Consider the following 17215-nt stretch of genomic DNA (forward strand, 5'->3'; position numbering starts at 1 on the left):
CACTTAAGTTTCTTCCATATCTTTTCATGGCTTGATAGCTCATTTCTTTTTAGCACTGAATAATATTCCATTGTCTGGATGGACCACAGTTTATTTATCCATTCACCTGCTAAACCACATTTTGGTTGTTTACAAGTTTTGGTAATTATGAATAAAGCTGCTATAAAAATCTGAGGGAATTCCCTGGTGGTCCAGTGGTTAGGATACCGTGCTTTCACTGCCAGGAGCCCGGGTTCAGTCCCTGGTCAGAGAAGTAAGATCCCGCAAGCCACGCTGTGCAGCCAAAAAACCCCAAACAAATGAATACAAAACAAAACCAAACATCTGATTTTTTCTGTGGACATAAGTTTTTAACTCCTTTGAGTAAATATCAAGGAGCACAATTGCTGACTTATATGGTAAAAGTATTTTCAGATTTGTAAGAAACCGCTGAACTGTCTTCCAAAGTTGCTGTACCATTTTGCATTCTCACCAGCAATGAATGATAGTTCCTGCTGTTTCATATCCTTGCCAGCATTTGGTGTTGTCAGCATTCCAGATTTTGGCCATTCTAATAGGTGTGTAATGGTATCTTATTGTTGTTTTAATCTACATTTCTCTACCTCAACATAATAAAGGCCATATATAAGCCCACAGCAAGCATCATTCTCAACAGTGAAAAACTGAAAGCATTTCCTCTAAGATCAGGAACAAGACAAAGATACCCACTCTCTCCAGTTTTATTCAACATAGTTTTGGAAGTCCTAGCCATGGCAGTCAGAGAAGAAAAAGAAGTAAAAGGAGCCAAATTGGAAAAGAAGAAGTAAAACTGTTTGTAGATGACATGATACTATCCATAAAAATCCTAAAGATGCTACCAGAAAACTACTAGAGGGACTTCCCTGGTGACACAGTGGTTGAGAATCTGCTTGCCAATGCAGGGGACACGGGTTTGAGCCCTGGTTCGGGAAGATCCCACATGCCATGGAGCAACGAAGCCCATGCGCCACAACTACCGAGTCTGCACTCTAGAGCCCACGAGCCACAACTACTGAGCCCATGTGACACAACTACTGAAGCCTGTGCGCCTAGAGCCTGTGCTCTGCAACAAGAGAAGCCACCACAATGAGAAGCCCACACGCTGCAACGAAGAGTAGCCTCCACTTGCCGCAACTAGAGAAAGCCTGCATGTAGCAACAAAGACCCAATGCAGCCAAAAATAATAAATAAACTAATTAATTAAAAAAAAGAAAACTACTAGAGCTCATCAATGAATTTGATAAAGTTGAAGGGTACAAAATTAATACACAGAAATCTCTTGCATTCCTATACACTAACAACAAAAGATCAGAAAGAGAAATTAAGGAAATAATCTCATTTACCAGTGCATCAGAAAGAATGAAATACCTAGGAATAAACCTACTTAGGAGGCAAAAGGCCTGTACTCAGAAAGCTATAAGATGCTGATGAAAGAAATCAAAGACGAGACAAACAGATGGAGAGATATACCATGTTCTTGAATTGGGAGAATCAATATTGTTAAAATGACTATACTACCCAAAGTAATCTACAGATTCAGTGCAATCCCTATCAAATTACCAATAGCATTTTTCACAGAATTAGAACAAAAAATTTTACAGTTTGTATGGAAACACAAAAGACCCTGAATAGCAAAGCAACCTTGAGAAAGAAAAACGGAGCTGGAGGAATCAGGCTACCTGACTTCAGACTATACTATAAAGCTATAGTCATCAAAACAGTGTTGTACTGGCACAAAAACAGAAATATAGCTCAATGGAACAGGATAGAAAGTCCAGAGATAAACCCACACAGTTGTGGTTACCTAATCTGTGACAAAGGAGTCAAGAACATAGAGTGGAGAAAAGACAGTCTCTTCAATAAGTGGTGCTGTGAAAACTGGACAGCTACATGTAAAAGAATGAAATTAAAACACTCCCTAACACCATACACAAAAATAAACTCAAAATGGGTCAAAGACCTAAATGTAAGACCAGGGACTATAAAAATCTTAGAGGAAAACACAGAATGCTCTCTGACATAAATCACAGCAAGATCGTTTTTGATCCCCCTCCTAGAGTAATGAAAATAAAAACAAAAATAAACAAATGGGACCTAATGAAACTTAAAAGCTTTTGCACAGCGAAGGAAACCATAAACAAAATGAAAAGACAACCCACAGAGTGGGAGAAAGTATTTGCAAATGAAGTGACTGACAAGGGATTAATCTCCAAAATGTACATATAACTCATGCAGCTCAATATCAAAAAAACAAACAATCAAAAAATCGGTGGAAGATCTAAATAGATACTTCTCCAAAGAAGACATACAGATGGCCAACAGGCACACGAAAAGATGCTCAATGTCACTAATTATTAGAGAAATGCAAATCAAAACTACAATGAGGTATCACCTCACACTGGTCAGAATGGCCATCATCAAAAAATCTACAAACAATAAATGCTGGAGAGGTTGTGGAGAAAAGGGAGCCCTCCTACAGTGTTGGTGGGAATGTAAATTGGTACAGCTACTATGAAGAACATTATGGAGTTTCCTTAAAAAGCTGAAAATAGAGCTACCATATGATCCAGTAATCTCACTCCTGGGCATATATCTGGAGAAAACCACAATTCAAAAAGATACATGTACCCCCGTGTTCACTGCAGCACTATTTACAATAGCCAGGACACGGAAGTAACCTAAATGTCCATCAATGGAGGAATGGATAAAGAAGATGTAGTACATATATACAATGGAATATTAGTCATAAAAAAGAACAAAATAATGCCATTTGCAGCAACACAGGTGGACCTAGAGATTCTCATACTGAGTGAAATCAGACAAAAACAAATATCGTATGATATTGCTTATATGCGGAATCTAAAAAAATGATACAAATGAACCTATTTACAAAACAGAAATAGAGTCACAGATGTAGAAAAGAAACTTATGGTTACCAAGGGGGAAAAGAGGAGGGAGGGATAAATGGGGAGATTGGGATTAACATATACACACTCTATATATAAAATAGATAAGTAATATAAGAACCAAATGTATAGCACAGGGAACTCTACTCAATACTCTGTAATGACCTGTATGGAAATAGAATCTAAAAAAGAGTGGATATATGTATATGTATAACTGATTCACTTTGCTGTACAGCAGAAACTAGCACAACATGGGAAATCAACTATACTCGAATAAAAATTAATCAAAAAATTCACATTTTGCTGATATATGATGTGGAGCATCTTTTCAAATGCTTGTTTGCCATCGTTATATCACCTTTGGTGAGGTGTCCATTAAGGTCTTTGGCCCATTTTTTTTTTTTTTTTTTTTTTATATATATTAATTGCAGCTCCTCACCTTTCTTTTTTCTTTTTTTTAAATTTTATTTATTTATTTATTTATGGCTGTGTTGGCTCTTCGTTTCTGTGCGAGGCTTTCTCCAGTTGTGGCAAGTGGGGGCCACTCCTCATCGCGGTGCGCGGGCCTCTCACTATCGCGGCCTCTCTTGTTGCGGAGCACAGGCTCCAGACGCGCAGGCTCAGTAATTATGGCTCACGGGGCTAGTTGCTCCACGGTATGTGAGATCTTCCCAGACCAGGGCTCGAACCCGTGTCCCCTGCATTGGCAGGCAGATTCTCAACCACTGCGCCACCAGGGAAGCCCTTTGGCCCATTTTGAAAATTGGGTTGTTTTCTTATTATTGAGTTTTAAGAGGGTTTTTTGGTATATTTTGGATAACAGTTTTTATCAGAATGTGTCTTTTGCAAATATTTTCTCCCAGTCTGTAGCTTATCTTCTAATTCTCTTGACATTTGTTTTCACAGAGCAAAAGTTTTTAATTTGAATGAAGTCCAGCTTATCAATTAGTTCTTTCATGGGTTTGTCCCTTTGGTCTTAAATTTAAAAAGTCATTGCCATACCCACAGTCATCTATGTTTTCTCCTATGTTATCTCTAGGAGTTTTATAGTTTAGCATTTTACATTTAGGTCTGTAAATCATTTTTTTTTTTTTTTTTTTTTTTTTTTTTGCCATACGTGGGCCTCTCACTGTTGTGGCCTTTCCCGTTGTGGAGCACAGGCTCCGGACGCACAGGCTCAATGGCCATGGCTCACGGGCCCAGCTGCTCCGCGGCATGTGGGATCTTCCTGGACCGGGGCACGAACCCGTGTCCCCTGCATCGGCAGGCGGACTTGCAACCACTGCGCCACCAGGGAAGCCCTGTAATCCATTTTGAGTTAATTTTTGTGAAGGGTGTAATCTCTGTGTCTAAATTTTTTTTTTTGCCTGTGAATGTCCATTTGTTCCAGCACCATTTGTTGAAAAGATTATCTTTGCTCCATTGTATTGCCTTTGCTCCTTTGCCAAAGATCAGTTGACTATATTTATGTGGATCTATTTCTGGGTTCTTTGTTGTGTTCCATTGATTTATTTGTCTGTTCTTTCACCAGTACCTCACTGTCTTGATTATTGTTAAGTCTTCAAGTTGGATAGTGTCAGTCCTCCAACTTTGTACTTCTCCTTCAATATCATATTAGCTATTCTAGGTCTTTTGCCTCTCCATATATCTTTTAGAGTAAGTTTGTTGATATCTCCACAATAACTTGTTGAGATTTTTATTGGAATTACATTGACTGTATAGATCAATTTGGGAAGAACTGACATATTAACGTTATTGAGTCTTCCTCTCCATGAACGTGGAATATCTCTCCACTTATCTAGTTCTTGATTTCATTCATTAGAATTACGTAGTTGTCCTCATATAGATCTTGTACGTGTTTTGTTAGATTTATACCTAAGTATTTCATTTGGGGGGGGGTGCTAATGTAAATGGCATTGTGTTTTTAATTTCAAATTCTGCTTGTTCATTGTTGGCATATAGGAAAGTGATGGACTTTTGTATGTGAACCTTGTATCCTACAAACTTGCCATAATTGCTAATTAATTCCAGGAGTCTTTTTGTTGATTTTTTCAGCTTTTCTACATAGACGATCATGTCATGTGCAAAGATAGACGATCATGTCATGTGCAAAGATAGTTTTATTTCTTCCTTCTCAATCTGTATACCTTTAATTTTCTTTTCTTGTCTAATTATATTAGCAAGGACTTCTAGTACAATGTTGAAAAGGAGTGGTGAGAGGGAACATCCTTGCCTTGTTTCTGACGGTTGAATATCTTTTGACCATCAGTATTATGTAACAGAGCTTTGAGAAACTTCCTTTTACTTTGCAGTTACATATATTTTTATTTTAAAATTGTAAGGTTGTTATTCTGTAGTACAGTATTATCTTCTATATCACCTAGCTACCTCCATGAAACTTAATGATTGTTAGCTGTTTCCCACCTGCATGTCCTCTCTCCTGCTTCCTACTTCCTTCTTCCTTTCTGTTTCCTTTGGTTTCCATCTCTCCAGTCTGTCCTTTCTTCATTCTATTACACTTGGCTGTTTTCATTTCTGGATTATTGGCAAGTTCGCCAGTTAGTTCATATTCAGAAAAAAAGTTGTGAGGGGTCTAAAATCCAAGGGAAGAGCCCATATAGCAGGAAGAGATATAGAAATGATAGAAATGGTTAAATAGAAGGAGGGAAAAAGTAGCTGGAAGTAAAATATAAAGGATGGGAGAAAAGATCATAGAACATAGAGACTACTTGAATAATGATGTGTCAGTGAACTTTAAAGAAGACATTTGTTCATATTTCTTAGACTTTCAGAACCAAGACTAGTTTTGTCAATCATAAAATAAAATCCTATTTTAGAGAACTGGTGCGCTGCGCTCATCCTGCTGTCTCTTGTTCCGCCTGATCCTTTGTGCTCACGTTCTGCCCTGCCATGCCCTGCTCTCAAGAGGCACAAGTCATCTCCCCCAGCAAACGGGCCCGGCCTGCGGAGAAGGGCGGCATGCGGCTCCGCTTTGTCCGGCTTTCGGAGCACGCCACCGCTCCGACCAAGGGGTCCGAGCGCGCCGCGGGCTATGACCTATACAGTGCCTATGATTACACAGTACCACCTATGGAGAAAGCCCTTGTGAAAACAGACATTCAGATAGCTCTTCCTTCTGGGTGCTATGGGAGAGTAGCTCCACGTTCTGGCTTGGCTGCAAAACACTTCATAGATGTAGGAGCTGGTGTCATAGATGAAGATTATAGAGGAAATGTTGGTGTTGTACTGTTTAATTTTGGCAAAGAAAAGTTCGAAGTCAAAAAGGGTGATCGCATTGCACAGCTCATTTGTGAACGGATATTTTACCCAGAAATAGAGGAAGTTCAAGTTTTAGATGACACTGAAAGGGGTTCAGGAGATTTTGGTTCCACTGGAAATAATTAAAATTTATGACAAGAACAGAAAATGAGAAAATATACTTTTTTCCTTGAAAATAAAGGCTTTGCTTAAAAAAAAAAAAAAATCCTATTTTAAACATTAAGAGATATGCCCTACATTAATGTTACTTGCTCACCAGTGTGTCTTCTCATGTGAGCTCAACATGAATGTTTTGAAGGTAAGAATATAGCAAAGACATTAGACAACTGTTCAATATATAAGTGAAAGGACCATTGTAGAAACAGCAAAGAATTTGGACTTCAAAGACAAGTGTTTCTATCCTTGCTCTGCCACTTAATAGCTGTGGACTTCATTTTTCAATGGGACAATATTATTGAGTTATATTTTTTAAAGAGCCCTAACTTTTTTTGAGATACATATTGCATTATTTACAGATAAAATGATATGGTATCTGTGGTTTACTTCAAAATGGTGTGCAAAGGGGAAAGTGGATGGGGGAAGTATAGATGACACAGAGTTCGTTATGAGTTGATAATTGTTAAAGCTGGGGAACAGCTAAGTGGGATTCTTATTATTTATATGTAACAGATATAGTGCATGAGCACTATTTTGTTCACTTTTAAACATGTATATTTTTCATAATAAAAAGTTTAAAAATTCCGGAAGTAACTTTTTTGATCATGATGTGATGGTACAAATAATGTGTAAGATGACCTAGCTGCTTATTTAACTGTAAATTATATGTTCTGTAAGGGTGAGCAGTAATATTTGGAAGTGTTAGTTTTACTATGATAATAAATTTATAGAGGGAAATGTTAATAATGTTTTATGTAGGAATAACCAAGTTTTCTAGTTTGTTTTATGATTGTTTAAAATAAATATATATATTTTTAAATATTTATTTATTTATTTGGCTGCGCCAGGTCTTAGTTGTGGTACGTGGGACCTTCGTTGTGATGTGTGGGATCTTTTAGTTGTGGCATGCAGGATTTTTAGTTGCGGCATGTGGGATCTAGTTCCCTGACCAGGGTTGAAACCCAGGCCCCCTGCACTGGGAGCATGGAGTCTTAGCCGCTGGACCACCAGGGAAGTCCCTGAATATTGGGCTTTAAAAACACAATATAATTGTGTAATTAAGTTTCTTCAATGTGATTTATATGACAAGTGTGTATACTATAAATAATGTGATATCACCAATTAGAAAATGCTATTGATTAATTTAGAAGTGTTGGTTAATTCACCTACCTAAGTTATCTCTACTTAGCACTCAGTAAGTGTTGAATAGATACATGAATATAATAGTTTTGTTTTTATTATTACCAGGAAGAGGAAAAATGTGATGAAATTCTGGAATACTCTGAACCAATTCTGGAGTTTAACAGAAGTGTTAAAGTTGTTTCTACAAAATATAATGGCCCTCCGTTTCCACCAGTTGCTTCTACTTTTCAGCCCACTACTGATGTTCTGGATGAAGTAATTCAGAGAAAAGAAACATTGGAAAATAGCTTAATTCAATGGTGAGTTTACAGTGGTGTTGGGATGAACAGAATTATAGTAGCAAGTATAAATGGAACGTATGAAATTTTGGTTGAAAATCTTCCTTGTCTCCTTTTGTTTATTAAATTTTTCCTTTGCTGTAGTCACTGGACACTATCTGACGTGAGGCTGAGGGTTTAACTAACTGTTGCAAGTATTGTTTCTGTCCTTGAATATTTGTACTGAGGCAGTCTATTATGACAAAAGAGGCTATTGCTGAGTAACAAAGCATTAAAAATGTACAAGTTCTTTAATCCAGTGGTTTATTAACAGAAATTTATCCTAAGGAAATAATCAGTTCTGCTACTAGGCCATAGAATACTTAGCACTTATAGTGCTTACTACAAACAAGGCACTGTTTTGTTTGTTACTTATATAAACTCATAAACTCTACTTTTATACCTATATTTACCTGTGGGAAACCTTAAAGAAGTTATGGAATAAACTAAACAACTGAATATTCATACAGTTATCATGATTGGGTTTAGAAAAATACTTAATGATGTAGAAAGATATTAATAACACTGGGGCATAAATGAAGCAGGGTACTAATGATGCAACCACAGTTTAGAAGAGCTCACTCAAAAATAAATGTGCGTGCGAAAAATATTGAAAAATAATACCAAATTGTTAACTAACTTTGTTTATTCTTGAATCTGGGATTGTGAGTGAGCCTTATTTTTTTTTTTAACTTTTATGCGTTCTCTGATTTTTACAATGAACATCTATTACTTGTATAATAATAATTAAGAAGGCTGTTAGCTTCGCTAAAGAAATGTACAAAAAAGCAGTCTCTTATTGTGTTTCCCTTCCTTTTCCTGTCCTACTTCCCTTCCTAAAAATGACGTTGAAATTTTCTTTCCCTTTTCAGAGGAAAACTACCTGTGTTGCAGTCTATATATTTATTTCCTTGAAGAGAGGGCAGCTGGACTCCTTTTCTAGCTTTGATCTTGTGGGGTTTTATATGTGCTTTCAGAGTAGGGAACCCAACATTTTAGGTGCATGATATGCCAGGTAATCATTGACCTAAACCTTATTTTGAATTTACGAGGGCTGTTGAAGTTTTCATTAGACTGATCAGAAAGATTTTAATTTGATAAACTGTCTCCCACACAGAGATTCGGTTTGTTTTTCTAGGAGATATATTGGAAGTTTTTCTTCTTTCCAGATTCAACTTTCAGAATGACTGCTTTCACATTTAAATGTTTGTGTCCATGGGTACCAGTTATTTTTTTTAATTTATTTTTTTATTTTTTTATTTTTGCGGTACGTGGGCCTCTCACTGTGTGGGCTCTCCCGTTGTGGAGCACAGGCTCCGGACGTGCAGGCTCAGTGGCCATGGCTCACGGGCCCAGCTGCTCCACGGCACATGGGATCTTCCCGGACTGGGGCACGAACCCGTGTCCCCTGCATTGGCAGGCGGACTCTCAACCACTGGGCCACCAGGGAAGCCCGGTACCAGTTATTTTTAAGGGTGTTATTTCTAACCACTATACATTTCAACTAAATTTAGGAATCCTTAACTTTTTTCCCCCAGGGTAGAACAAGAAATAATGTCAAGAATGATCTCTGGGCTTCTTCCAGTCCAACAGCAGGCCACAGCTGACATCAGTGTCTCAGTCAGTGAGGCCAGTGAGCCATTGACTTCTGACATTGGTAAGTGAAATGGAATCTTTTAGCTTTTTTTGTTATTATAAGACAAAACCTTCAGGTTGTTGTGGATTTATATATTCTAGAGGTCACATAGTCCTTGGTTGACAAAAGATAAAAGTCCTCTTCTTTTCAACGTCACTTCCCAGTTTTCTGTAGTGGAAGTTATTTCTCCCTCAGTCCCTTATTACATACTGCAGCATTCAGATTATGCTATCAGCGTCCATCCCTCCTACCCCCAATCTCTCCATTCTTTCCCATAGCACTTTGTGTGTGTTTGTTTGTGTGTCTGTGTATCTTTTTTTTTTTTTTTTTTTGCGGTACGCGGCCCCCTCACTGTTGTATCCTCTCCCGTTGCGGAGCACAGGCTCCGGACACGCAGGCTCAGCAGCCATGGCTCACGGGCCCAGCCGCTCCGCGGCATGTGGGATGTTCCCGGACCGGGGCACGAACCCGTGTCCTCTGCATCAGCAGGCAGACTCTCAACCACTGCGCCACCAGGGAGGCCCCTGTGTCTGTGTACCTTTGTTATAGTAATCATCAAACTGTATTATGATTGGCTTGCATATCTGTCTCACTCACTAGACTATAAATTACTCACAAGTAAGCGTGATTCTCCTTTAGAGCCTAGCCCTTGACTGACACCTAAGAAGAGTTTAAGTATTCCCTGAATGGATAGAGCCTCTTTCTTTAGGGAGCCCACACCATTCACCTCTTCTTCCTCCTTCCTCTTCCTCTTTTCTCCCTCCTTCTTCCTCCTTTTCATCCTCCTCTCCTTCCCTCTTCTTCCCCCTCTTTCTCCATTAGCTTTTTGAGGCATAATTTACTTGCCGTAAAATTCACGAATGCTAAGTGTACCGTTTGACAAGTTTTGTTAAACAAACACAACCACGTGTTAGCCACACAGTCATGTTATAGAAAAACATTTCCATCATCCCCAACAGTCCCCTCTTGCCACTTTGCAGTCAATCCCTAACCCCCTCCCATGCCTACTACACCCTAACAACCACTGATCTACTTTCTATCATTGAATTTTGCCTTTTCTAGAATTTCATACTTATGTAATCATACAGTATTTAGTCTTTTGTGTCTGGTTTCTTTTATTTAGCATAATGCTTTGACAGTCATGTTGTTGCATATAGTAATAAATATTACACTCCATGTATGTACCATAATTTGTTAATCCAGTTACCCGTTGATGGACATTTGTAGTCTTAGTTTTTGACTATTATAAATACAGCTGTGCTATGTATATTTGCAAACTAATCTTTCACATACATCTTTTAATTTCTCTTGGTCATATGGTAAGTAGATATCTAACTTTATAGGAAACCGCTAAATGTTTCCAAAGTGGCTGTTCTATTTTGCATTCCAACCAGCAGTGAATGAGAGTTCCAGCTGCTCCACATCCTTACTAATGCTTGTTGTCAATGTTTTTAATTATAGTCATTCACTAAGCATGTGGAGATATCTCATCGGGGTTTTGTTTGCATTTCCCCAGTAACTAATGATGTTGTACAATTTTTCTTGTGCTTATTTGTCATTTGTATATTTACTTTGATGAAGTATCTTTAAAACTCTTTTGCTCAGTTTTTAACTGGGGTCTATGTCTTACTATTATTGAGTTCTTTATTCTGGATACAAGTCCTTTATTGCATATGTTTTGCAATGTGTTATCCTAGTTTTTATCTTACCTTTTGCTTTCTCAGCATTGTCTTTTGAAGACCAGAGATTAATTTTGATGAAGTTTAATTTATCAATTTTTCTTTTATAGCTTGTGATTTTGGGGGTATACTGTTTAAGAAATCTTTGCCCAACATCATTAAGATTTTCTCCTGTGTTTTCTTATAGAAACCTTATAGTTTTAGATTATAAATTTAGGTCTATGGTGTGTTTTGAGTTAATTTTTATATGTAGAGTGAAGTAAAGATCAAGATTTTTTTTTGTGTGTATGGATATCCAATTTTTCTAGCGTTATTTGTTGAAAAGATTATCCTTCCTCCTGCTGAATTGCCTTGACACCTTTGTTGGAAATCATCTGGCTATTATATATGTTTGGATCTGTTTCTGGACTTGCTGTTTGGTCCCATTGATCTACAAGTCTGTCTTTACATCAACACTGGGCTTCTTGATTATTGTAACTTAAAAATAAGTCTTGAAATTGGATGGTATAAGTTCTCCAGCTTTCTAGCTCTTTTTTTTTTTTAACATTCCTATATATCGTTACCTCTATTTTTTTTCCACTTCTTTCCAGTCCAGAATAACCTCCTCTTCCTCCTTCTTAAACTACCCCTTAACTGCCTAAATCCTAGACATTAGAGTCTGTATTTACTGCTTTACTTTCTCATTTCTCACTTTCTCTTTAGTTTTTATGAGCTGGCTTTCTTCTTCTCGTTAATGAAATTCCTCTCTTACAGCATTTGGTTCTCAGAGATAACCTTTTTTCAAATCCTTATTCTCCTAGAAGGCTCTAGTATGGGCATTGTTGACTACCTCTAATTATTAAAATGTTCTACTGGTTTTGGTTTCTTAGAATTCATTCTATTGTTCTTCCCCTTATCTTTTTAATTTCTTTAGGACCTCATTTCCTCATCTTTTTTCTACTTGAATAAAAAATTTCCCCTAAGCTTCTGTCCCCTGCCCTCTTTCTTTTCTGTTTTTCTAGTCTCTTCTTGGCGATAGTTATCCTGTGTCAGTTGATGACCCCTAAGCTACACATTTAGGCTGTAAACTTGCAGTTTTGCCTGTTGATGAATATTTTACTTGATGCTTCACTGGCATACCAAACTTGGTGTGTCCAGAATGCATCTCATTTTTCTAACCAACCTTATTCCTCCTTTGTTGCTCTTTCTGTTAATGATACCACTATTTTCCAAGTGCCCAGTTTCCAAAGCCTTGGAATATCACTTGTTCTACTTTGTTTTCTTTGGTCTTCCTCAGTCCACACCCAGCCACGTCCAATGTCCTGGCTCCATGCAATTTATTCTTATATTTGATTAATTCTTCCTATTTAGTATAACTCAAATGCCTCTTCCACTGCTACTATCCCAGGTTTTCTTTCATCTTCTCATTTTTTGAAGGAAGGAATAAAATGACCAACAAAGTTATGAGGAAATTTTTTTTACTTAAGATTAGTGCTTCTTTAATGATAAAATCATTTTGTCATGTTAGAAGATACTTTTTCAGAAGAAGACATCTAGGAATACAAATCCAAGAGAAAACCAAAACCAGTTCATACAAATAATTGCTCTGAGACTATTTCAAAATCTGTTGAAAAAGGAACAGATGGAAAATACCAAGTGAAACTGGAATAAAAAAGGACTGGAAGCTAAAAAGGCAAAGGACCATGAAATATGCCTTGGAGAAACAGATAGTCGGACTTCTGTAGCTTTTGGTCAAAATTCTTGTTGTGGAGATGGTATTCAGCAGTCCCAAGACAAGGAGACCAGTCCAGGAAAACAAACAAGTGTCTCCAAAGATTTGTCCGGTTTATGATGGATACTGTCCAAACTGCCAGATGCTTTCTTCATTGCTAGGTCATACACCTCGATGGCATATTTTGGAGTGCTTGGACTCTCCACCAGTCTCTCCTGCTAGCGCAAATCAGGGCTAGTGATAGTCCTCTTAGCAGTCCTTCACATGGGTCGGGTGGTGGTTTCAGTGAGACTAATTCAGGCTTTGTAGCCTTAAGGAAAGATGGTCTAATATAGAGGGTATTTAGATCCTGTTCCCTTTTCTTTAAAAGCATGTGTGTTTGCTTTTGTTTTGCCTATGTCTGGGTAGGACTTTTGGGTTTTATAACAGAGATATTCTGATTTTTGGTCATGCCAAAACAATGAATTATGGGAACTAAAAATGGAGATGTGTTGATATATACTGTTGAATATAAATTTGGGATTGTGATAGTCTTTGCTATGGAGCTCCAGAGTAAATTGCTATTACTTATCTCTCAACAAGTGATCCCAAGACACCTGTACCTACCTATTAGGGAATTCTCTGTAATGCTGCCATAGTTGTACTAATTAAGGAGTACTCTTTGGAGAGGTCATGTCTCCATCAAGTTTTATAGATCACTGTTTACATGTGTTCCACACAGTGCTTTAGAAATATAACCACTTTAAGCCTAATAAAGTCTGTTTAGGAAATTTTACTGAATTTCATGTACATTCACACAAGTGAAAAGTACAACCCATTTGGAAAATTAATATACTATAGAGCTGCTGACATCAAGCACCTAAACTACTCTAAAAGTTTGAGGAGGATTAGCCTGTAATGTTAGTAACTGAAGTACCTGAAACTAGACGGAAGTAAGATTTGTCTTCATATTTATGAAGAAGCTGCCATTTCTCTAAAATCCCCCCACAGTCATTGTGTCCCTGTGTTTTGCCACGATCTATCACAGTGTTTCCTGGTGCCCTACTCTTGGAAATGTGGATTGTTTTCAGATGAAAACATTTAATGTGGATACAAATCTTTTTTTGTGGGGGGGGGGGGGGGGGGCGTGCTGAGCGGCATGCAGGATCTTAGTTCCCTGACCAGGGATTCAACCCGTGCCCCCTGCAGTGGGAGCATGGAATCTTAACCACTGCACCACCAGGGAAGTCCCTGCAAATCCTTTTTATCACTAAATGTTGTAGTGGTAGGGAAGAGGCCATATAAGTAAATTTTCATCTAGATGTTTTCCTCCCCTTTTTAGTTTGTTTAGAGAGGATGTTCATTATGTGAGTTACCATCTTATTCTCTGTCACAATAAGTAGATTTTGTATTTTCATTTTATTCCTCCTCACACCATCTCATACACATATGTTCACATCTCTAAAATTTTAAGAATTAAGGCTTAGAATGCAAGCATGTTTCCTGCACACTTACTCTGAAATTCTTTCATTTTTTTAGTGGAAGGAACCAGCAGTGGTGCCCTCCAGCTTTTTGTTGATGCCGGTGTTCCTGTGAATTCAGACATTATTAGGCATTTTGTGAATGAAGCTCTTGCTGAAACCATTGCCATCTTGCTGGGTGACAGAGAAGCAAAGAAGCCAGGTCCTGTTGTTACAAGTGTTTCTGGGGATGTTTCAATAAGCAAAACACACTTGCTGGTAAGTGTGACTTTCCTTCATGACTTGGAGCCCTGGGGAATTTTTGATACCTTTGTTAAAGAACAGTAAAATGGACAGATTTTAAATTGGGTCATAAGACCATAGTTTGTGGTGGAGATTGGTTTCTTGTGGCTTTGATTACAATAACAATTCCTCCAGCATTTTATTTTAAAAACTTTAAAATCTATAGAAAGTTGAAAGTATGATACAATGAACATCTGTGTAAGCTTTACCTACATTTACCAGCTGATAACATTTCGACACATTTTCTTTATCTGTCTTTATATGTTGTTTATTATATATGCTTTAAAACTCATTTGAAAGTTGCAGATATCATGACACTTCTAAAAGCATCAGTAGTATCTCCTAAGAACAAGATTCTTTATTACATAACCAAAATACCATTATTATGCTCTCCATATTTAACATGGATCTGTTAATACTATATAATATAGAGTCTATATTTGAATTTCCCCAGTTGTTCCAAGAATATCCTTATAGCTAATTCTTTTAAAATTCAAGATATAGCTAAAAATCACATGTACTGCTTTTGGTTCTTATGTAAAGTGATATTTTTAATCTTTAAAAGAAAGTATATTTCAGACATTTTTGTTATTGTTTGTTTAATCAGCCTTTCTATGTTAAATAGAGTTTCTAATTTATTATAGCAACATGAAATTATACAAAACCACTACCAGTGGAGGGTGGGAGGAGCAATATAGGGGTGGGGCAGTGGAAAGTGCAAACCATTGGCTGTAAGATAGGCTCAAGGATGTACTGTACAACACAGGGAGTAGAGCCAATATTTTGTAATAAATGTAAATGGAATGTAACCTTTAAAAACTGTATGAAAATTTTAAAAAACTAAAAAGAAAAAGAAATTATACAAAACCAGAATGTACTCTGTATTACCAACTGTTTAAAACTTAATGGTCAATTCTGATCCTGTTGATCATAAAAACATCATTTTATATAGGTGAAACATTTAAACTGACTCATCTGAGGTATATAAACGTAAAGTTACATGTTTGAATTCTACGGAGATTGGTGTAATGTAATTGGTGTCGTGTGATTAGTGTGCCAGAGATTTGGTACATACTTTTGTTCTGTGCTTTATTTATTAGCTCATTAGTAATGCATGCCAATATCAGAATTGTGGTTATCTCTATGCTAATTAACTTTGGTTTGTCTTCTGCCCATATATTTCGGATATTTTCATAAGGGTGATTTAATGAGAAAATACAGAAAAATCAGTATAAATAGGAAATAAATGTAATTGTTGAGAGCATGGACTCTGGAGTTGGGAAGTTCTGAATATGAACCCTCAGCTCTGTTACTTTAGTCTTATCTGTATACTAGAGATAAAATACTCAGAGTTTAAATGATGACGGCTTTACCAAAATCTGCTTTCCAAATATTAAGGAGGCCAAGTTCCCCTCCCCCATTGCCATATTGTTCCTTATCTTCAGAATTGCCATGGCTTTTTTTGGCCTTTTCATCTTTGATATATGTTTTAAAATTAATTTTCAAGTTCTGTAAAATATTTTGTTGGGATTTGGGGGGGAATTAATTCAATTTTGATTGGTTTAATTTGAGGAGAATTGACATCTTTATGATACTGTATCTTGTGAGCCATCATAGAAGATTTTGTGGAAGATTCAATAAGATGGTATATAAAAGAGCTTAATCTAGGGCCTGGAACTTGGTAAATACTCAGTAACTCATTGTTTATCATTATTACCCATTACCAAGACTAGTAGGATACCTTTAAATCCTCTCATGATGATGAGTCAGTAGCATTATATTTGAAAACAACTGTCTTAGGCTATAGGTTTATGCAGTCAAGAAGAATAAAACATAGTATATTTCTATCACTTAAAAAACAAAGCTAAGAATATGCTAATAATTAAGCAATGCTATAGAATTTCTGATATGCTTCATAATTTTTAAATTGTGTATCTCTTTGCAACTCATAATACAGAATAAAGGCCAGTCACCCCACTATAAAAATATGTTTTAGAAAGAGAAAAAAAGGACAAATAGAGAAATGGGGAAAAGACATGTCCAGACAGTTCACACACAAAAAGGAAATACAAATGGCCCACATACATACAAAAAGATGGTCAGTCTCACTGATAGTGAGAAAAAAAAATCATTGAATCCATTTTTACTGATCAAATTGGTAACACTCTAAAAGTTTGATTAACACCATGGTTCAGCAAATCTTTGGGAATTGGGAATTCTCATACCTTCTGGTGTTATTGCATTGATAAAATAATATAACCGTGTAGAAGGAAATTTGGTAATATGTATTCAAATTAAGAATGCAATTAGCCCTTTAACCAAGCAGTCTCACTTCTGGGAATTTATTCTATAGAAAATCTATACACATATGAAATGACTTAAGTCTCAAAAAACTAAAAATAGAATTACCATGTGACCCAGCAGTCCCACTGCTGGGTATATATCCAAAAAAACCAAAGACACTAATTTGAAAAGATACATGCACCCCAACGTTCACAGCAGCATTACTTACAATTACCAGGTTATAGGAGCAACCTAAGTGTCCATCAGCAGACGAATGGATAAAGAAGATGTGGTGTGTACACACACACACACACACACACACACACACACACACACACACACACA

At 37.0% G+C, this 17215-nt stretch overlaps 2 protein-coding genes across 8 annotated transcripts in view; both read left to right on the forward strand.

Annotated features, from left to right (window-relative positions):
• KIAA0586 (KIAA0586 ortholog) overlaps positions 1-17215 on the forward strand; it is a 106557-nt gene that overhangs the window by 34146 nt on the left and 55196 nt on the right. For all 7 annotated transcript variants that reach the window (XM_027111376.1, XM_027111374.1, XM_027111373.1 and 4 more), the window contains 3 exons: positions 7608-7801; positions 9358-9476; positions 14364-14563. In XM_027111376.1, the coding sequence (XP_026967177.1) occupies positions 7608-7801; positions 9358-9476; positions 14364-14563 (513 nt within the window). The remainder of the gene's footprint in view (positions 1-7607; positions 7802-9357; positions 9477-14363; positions 14564-17215) is intronic.
• LOC113622808 (deoxyuridine 5'-triphosphate nucleotidohydrolase, mitochondrial) lies at positions 5768-6396 on the forward strand. Its single transcript, XM_027111380.1, has one exon. It carries the CDS (start codon positions 5835-5837, stop codon positions 6327-6329), a length of 495 nt encoding a protein of 164 aa, XP_026967181.1. The 5' UTR covers positions 5768-5834; the 3' UTR covers positions 6330-6396.

This window comes from Aethalodelphis obliquidens, unplaced genomic scaffold (assembly GCF_003676395.1).
Source record: "Aethalodelphis obliquidens isolate GAN/ISIS:26980383/991018 unplaced genomic scaffold, ASM367639v1 scaffold10, whole genome shotgun sequence".
In the NCBI taxonomy this organism is placed as follows: domain Eukaryota; kingdom Metazoa; phylum Chordata; class Mammalia; order Artiodactyla; family Delphinidae; genus Aethalodelphis; species Aethalodelphis obliquidens.

Coding starts and splice junctions, on each gene's coding strand:
- LOC113622808 (XM_027111380.1), top strand. CDS start 5,835: ATGCCCTGCTCTCAAGAGGCACAAGTCATCTCCCCCAGCAAACGGGCC.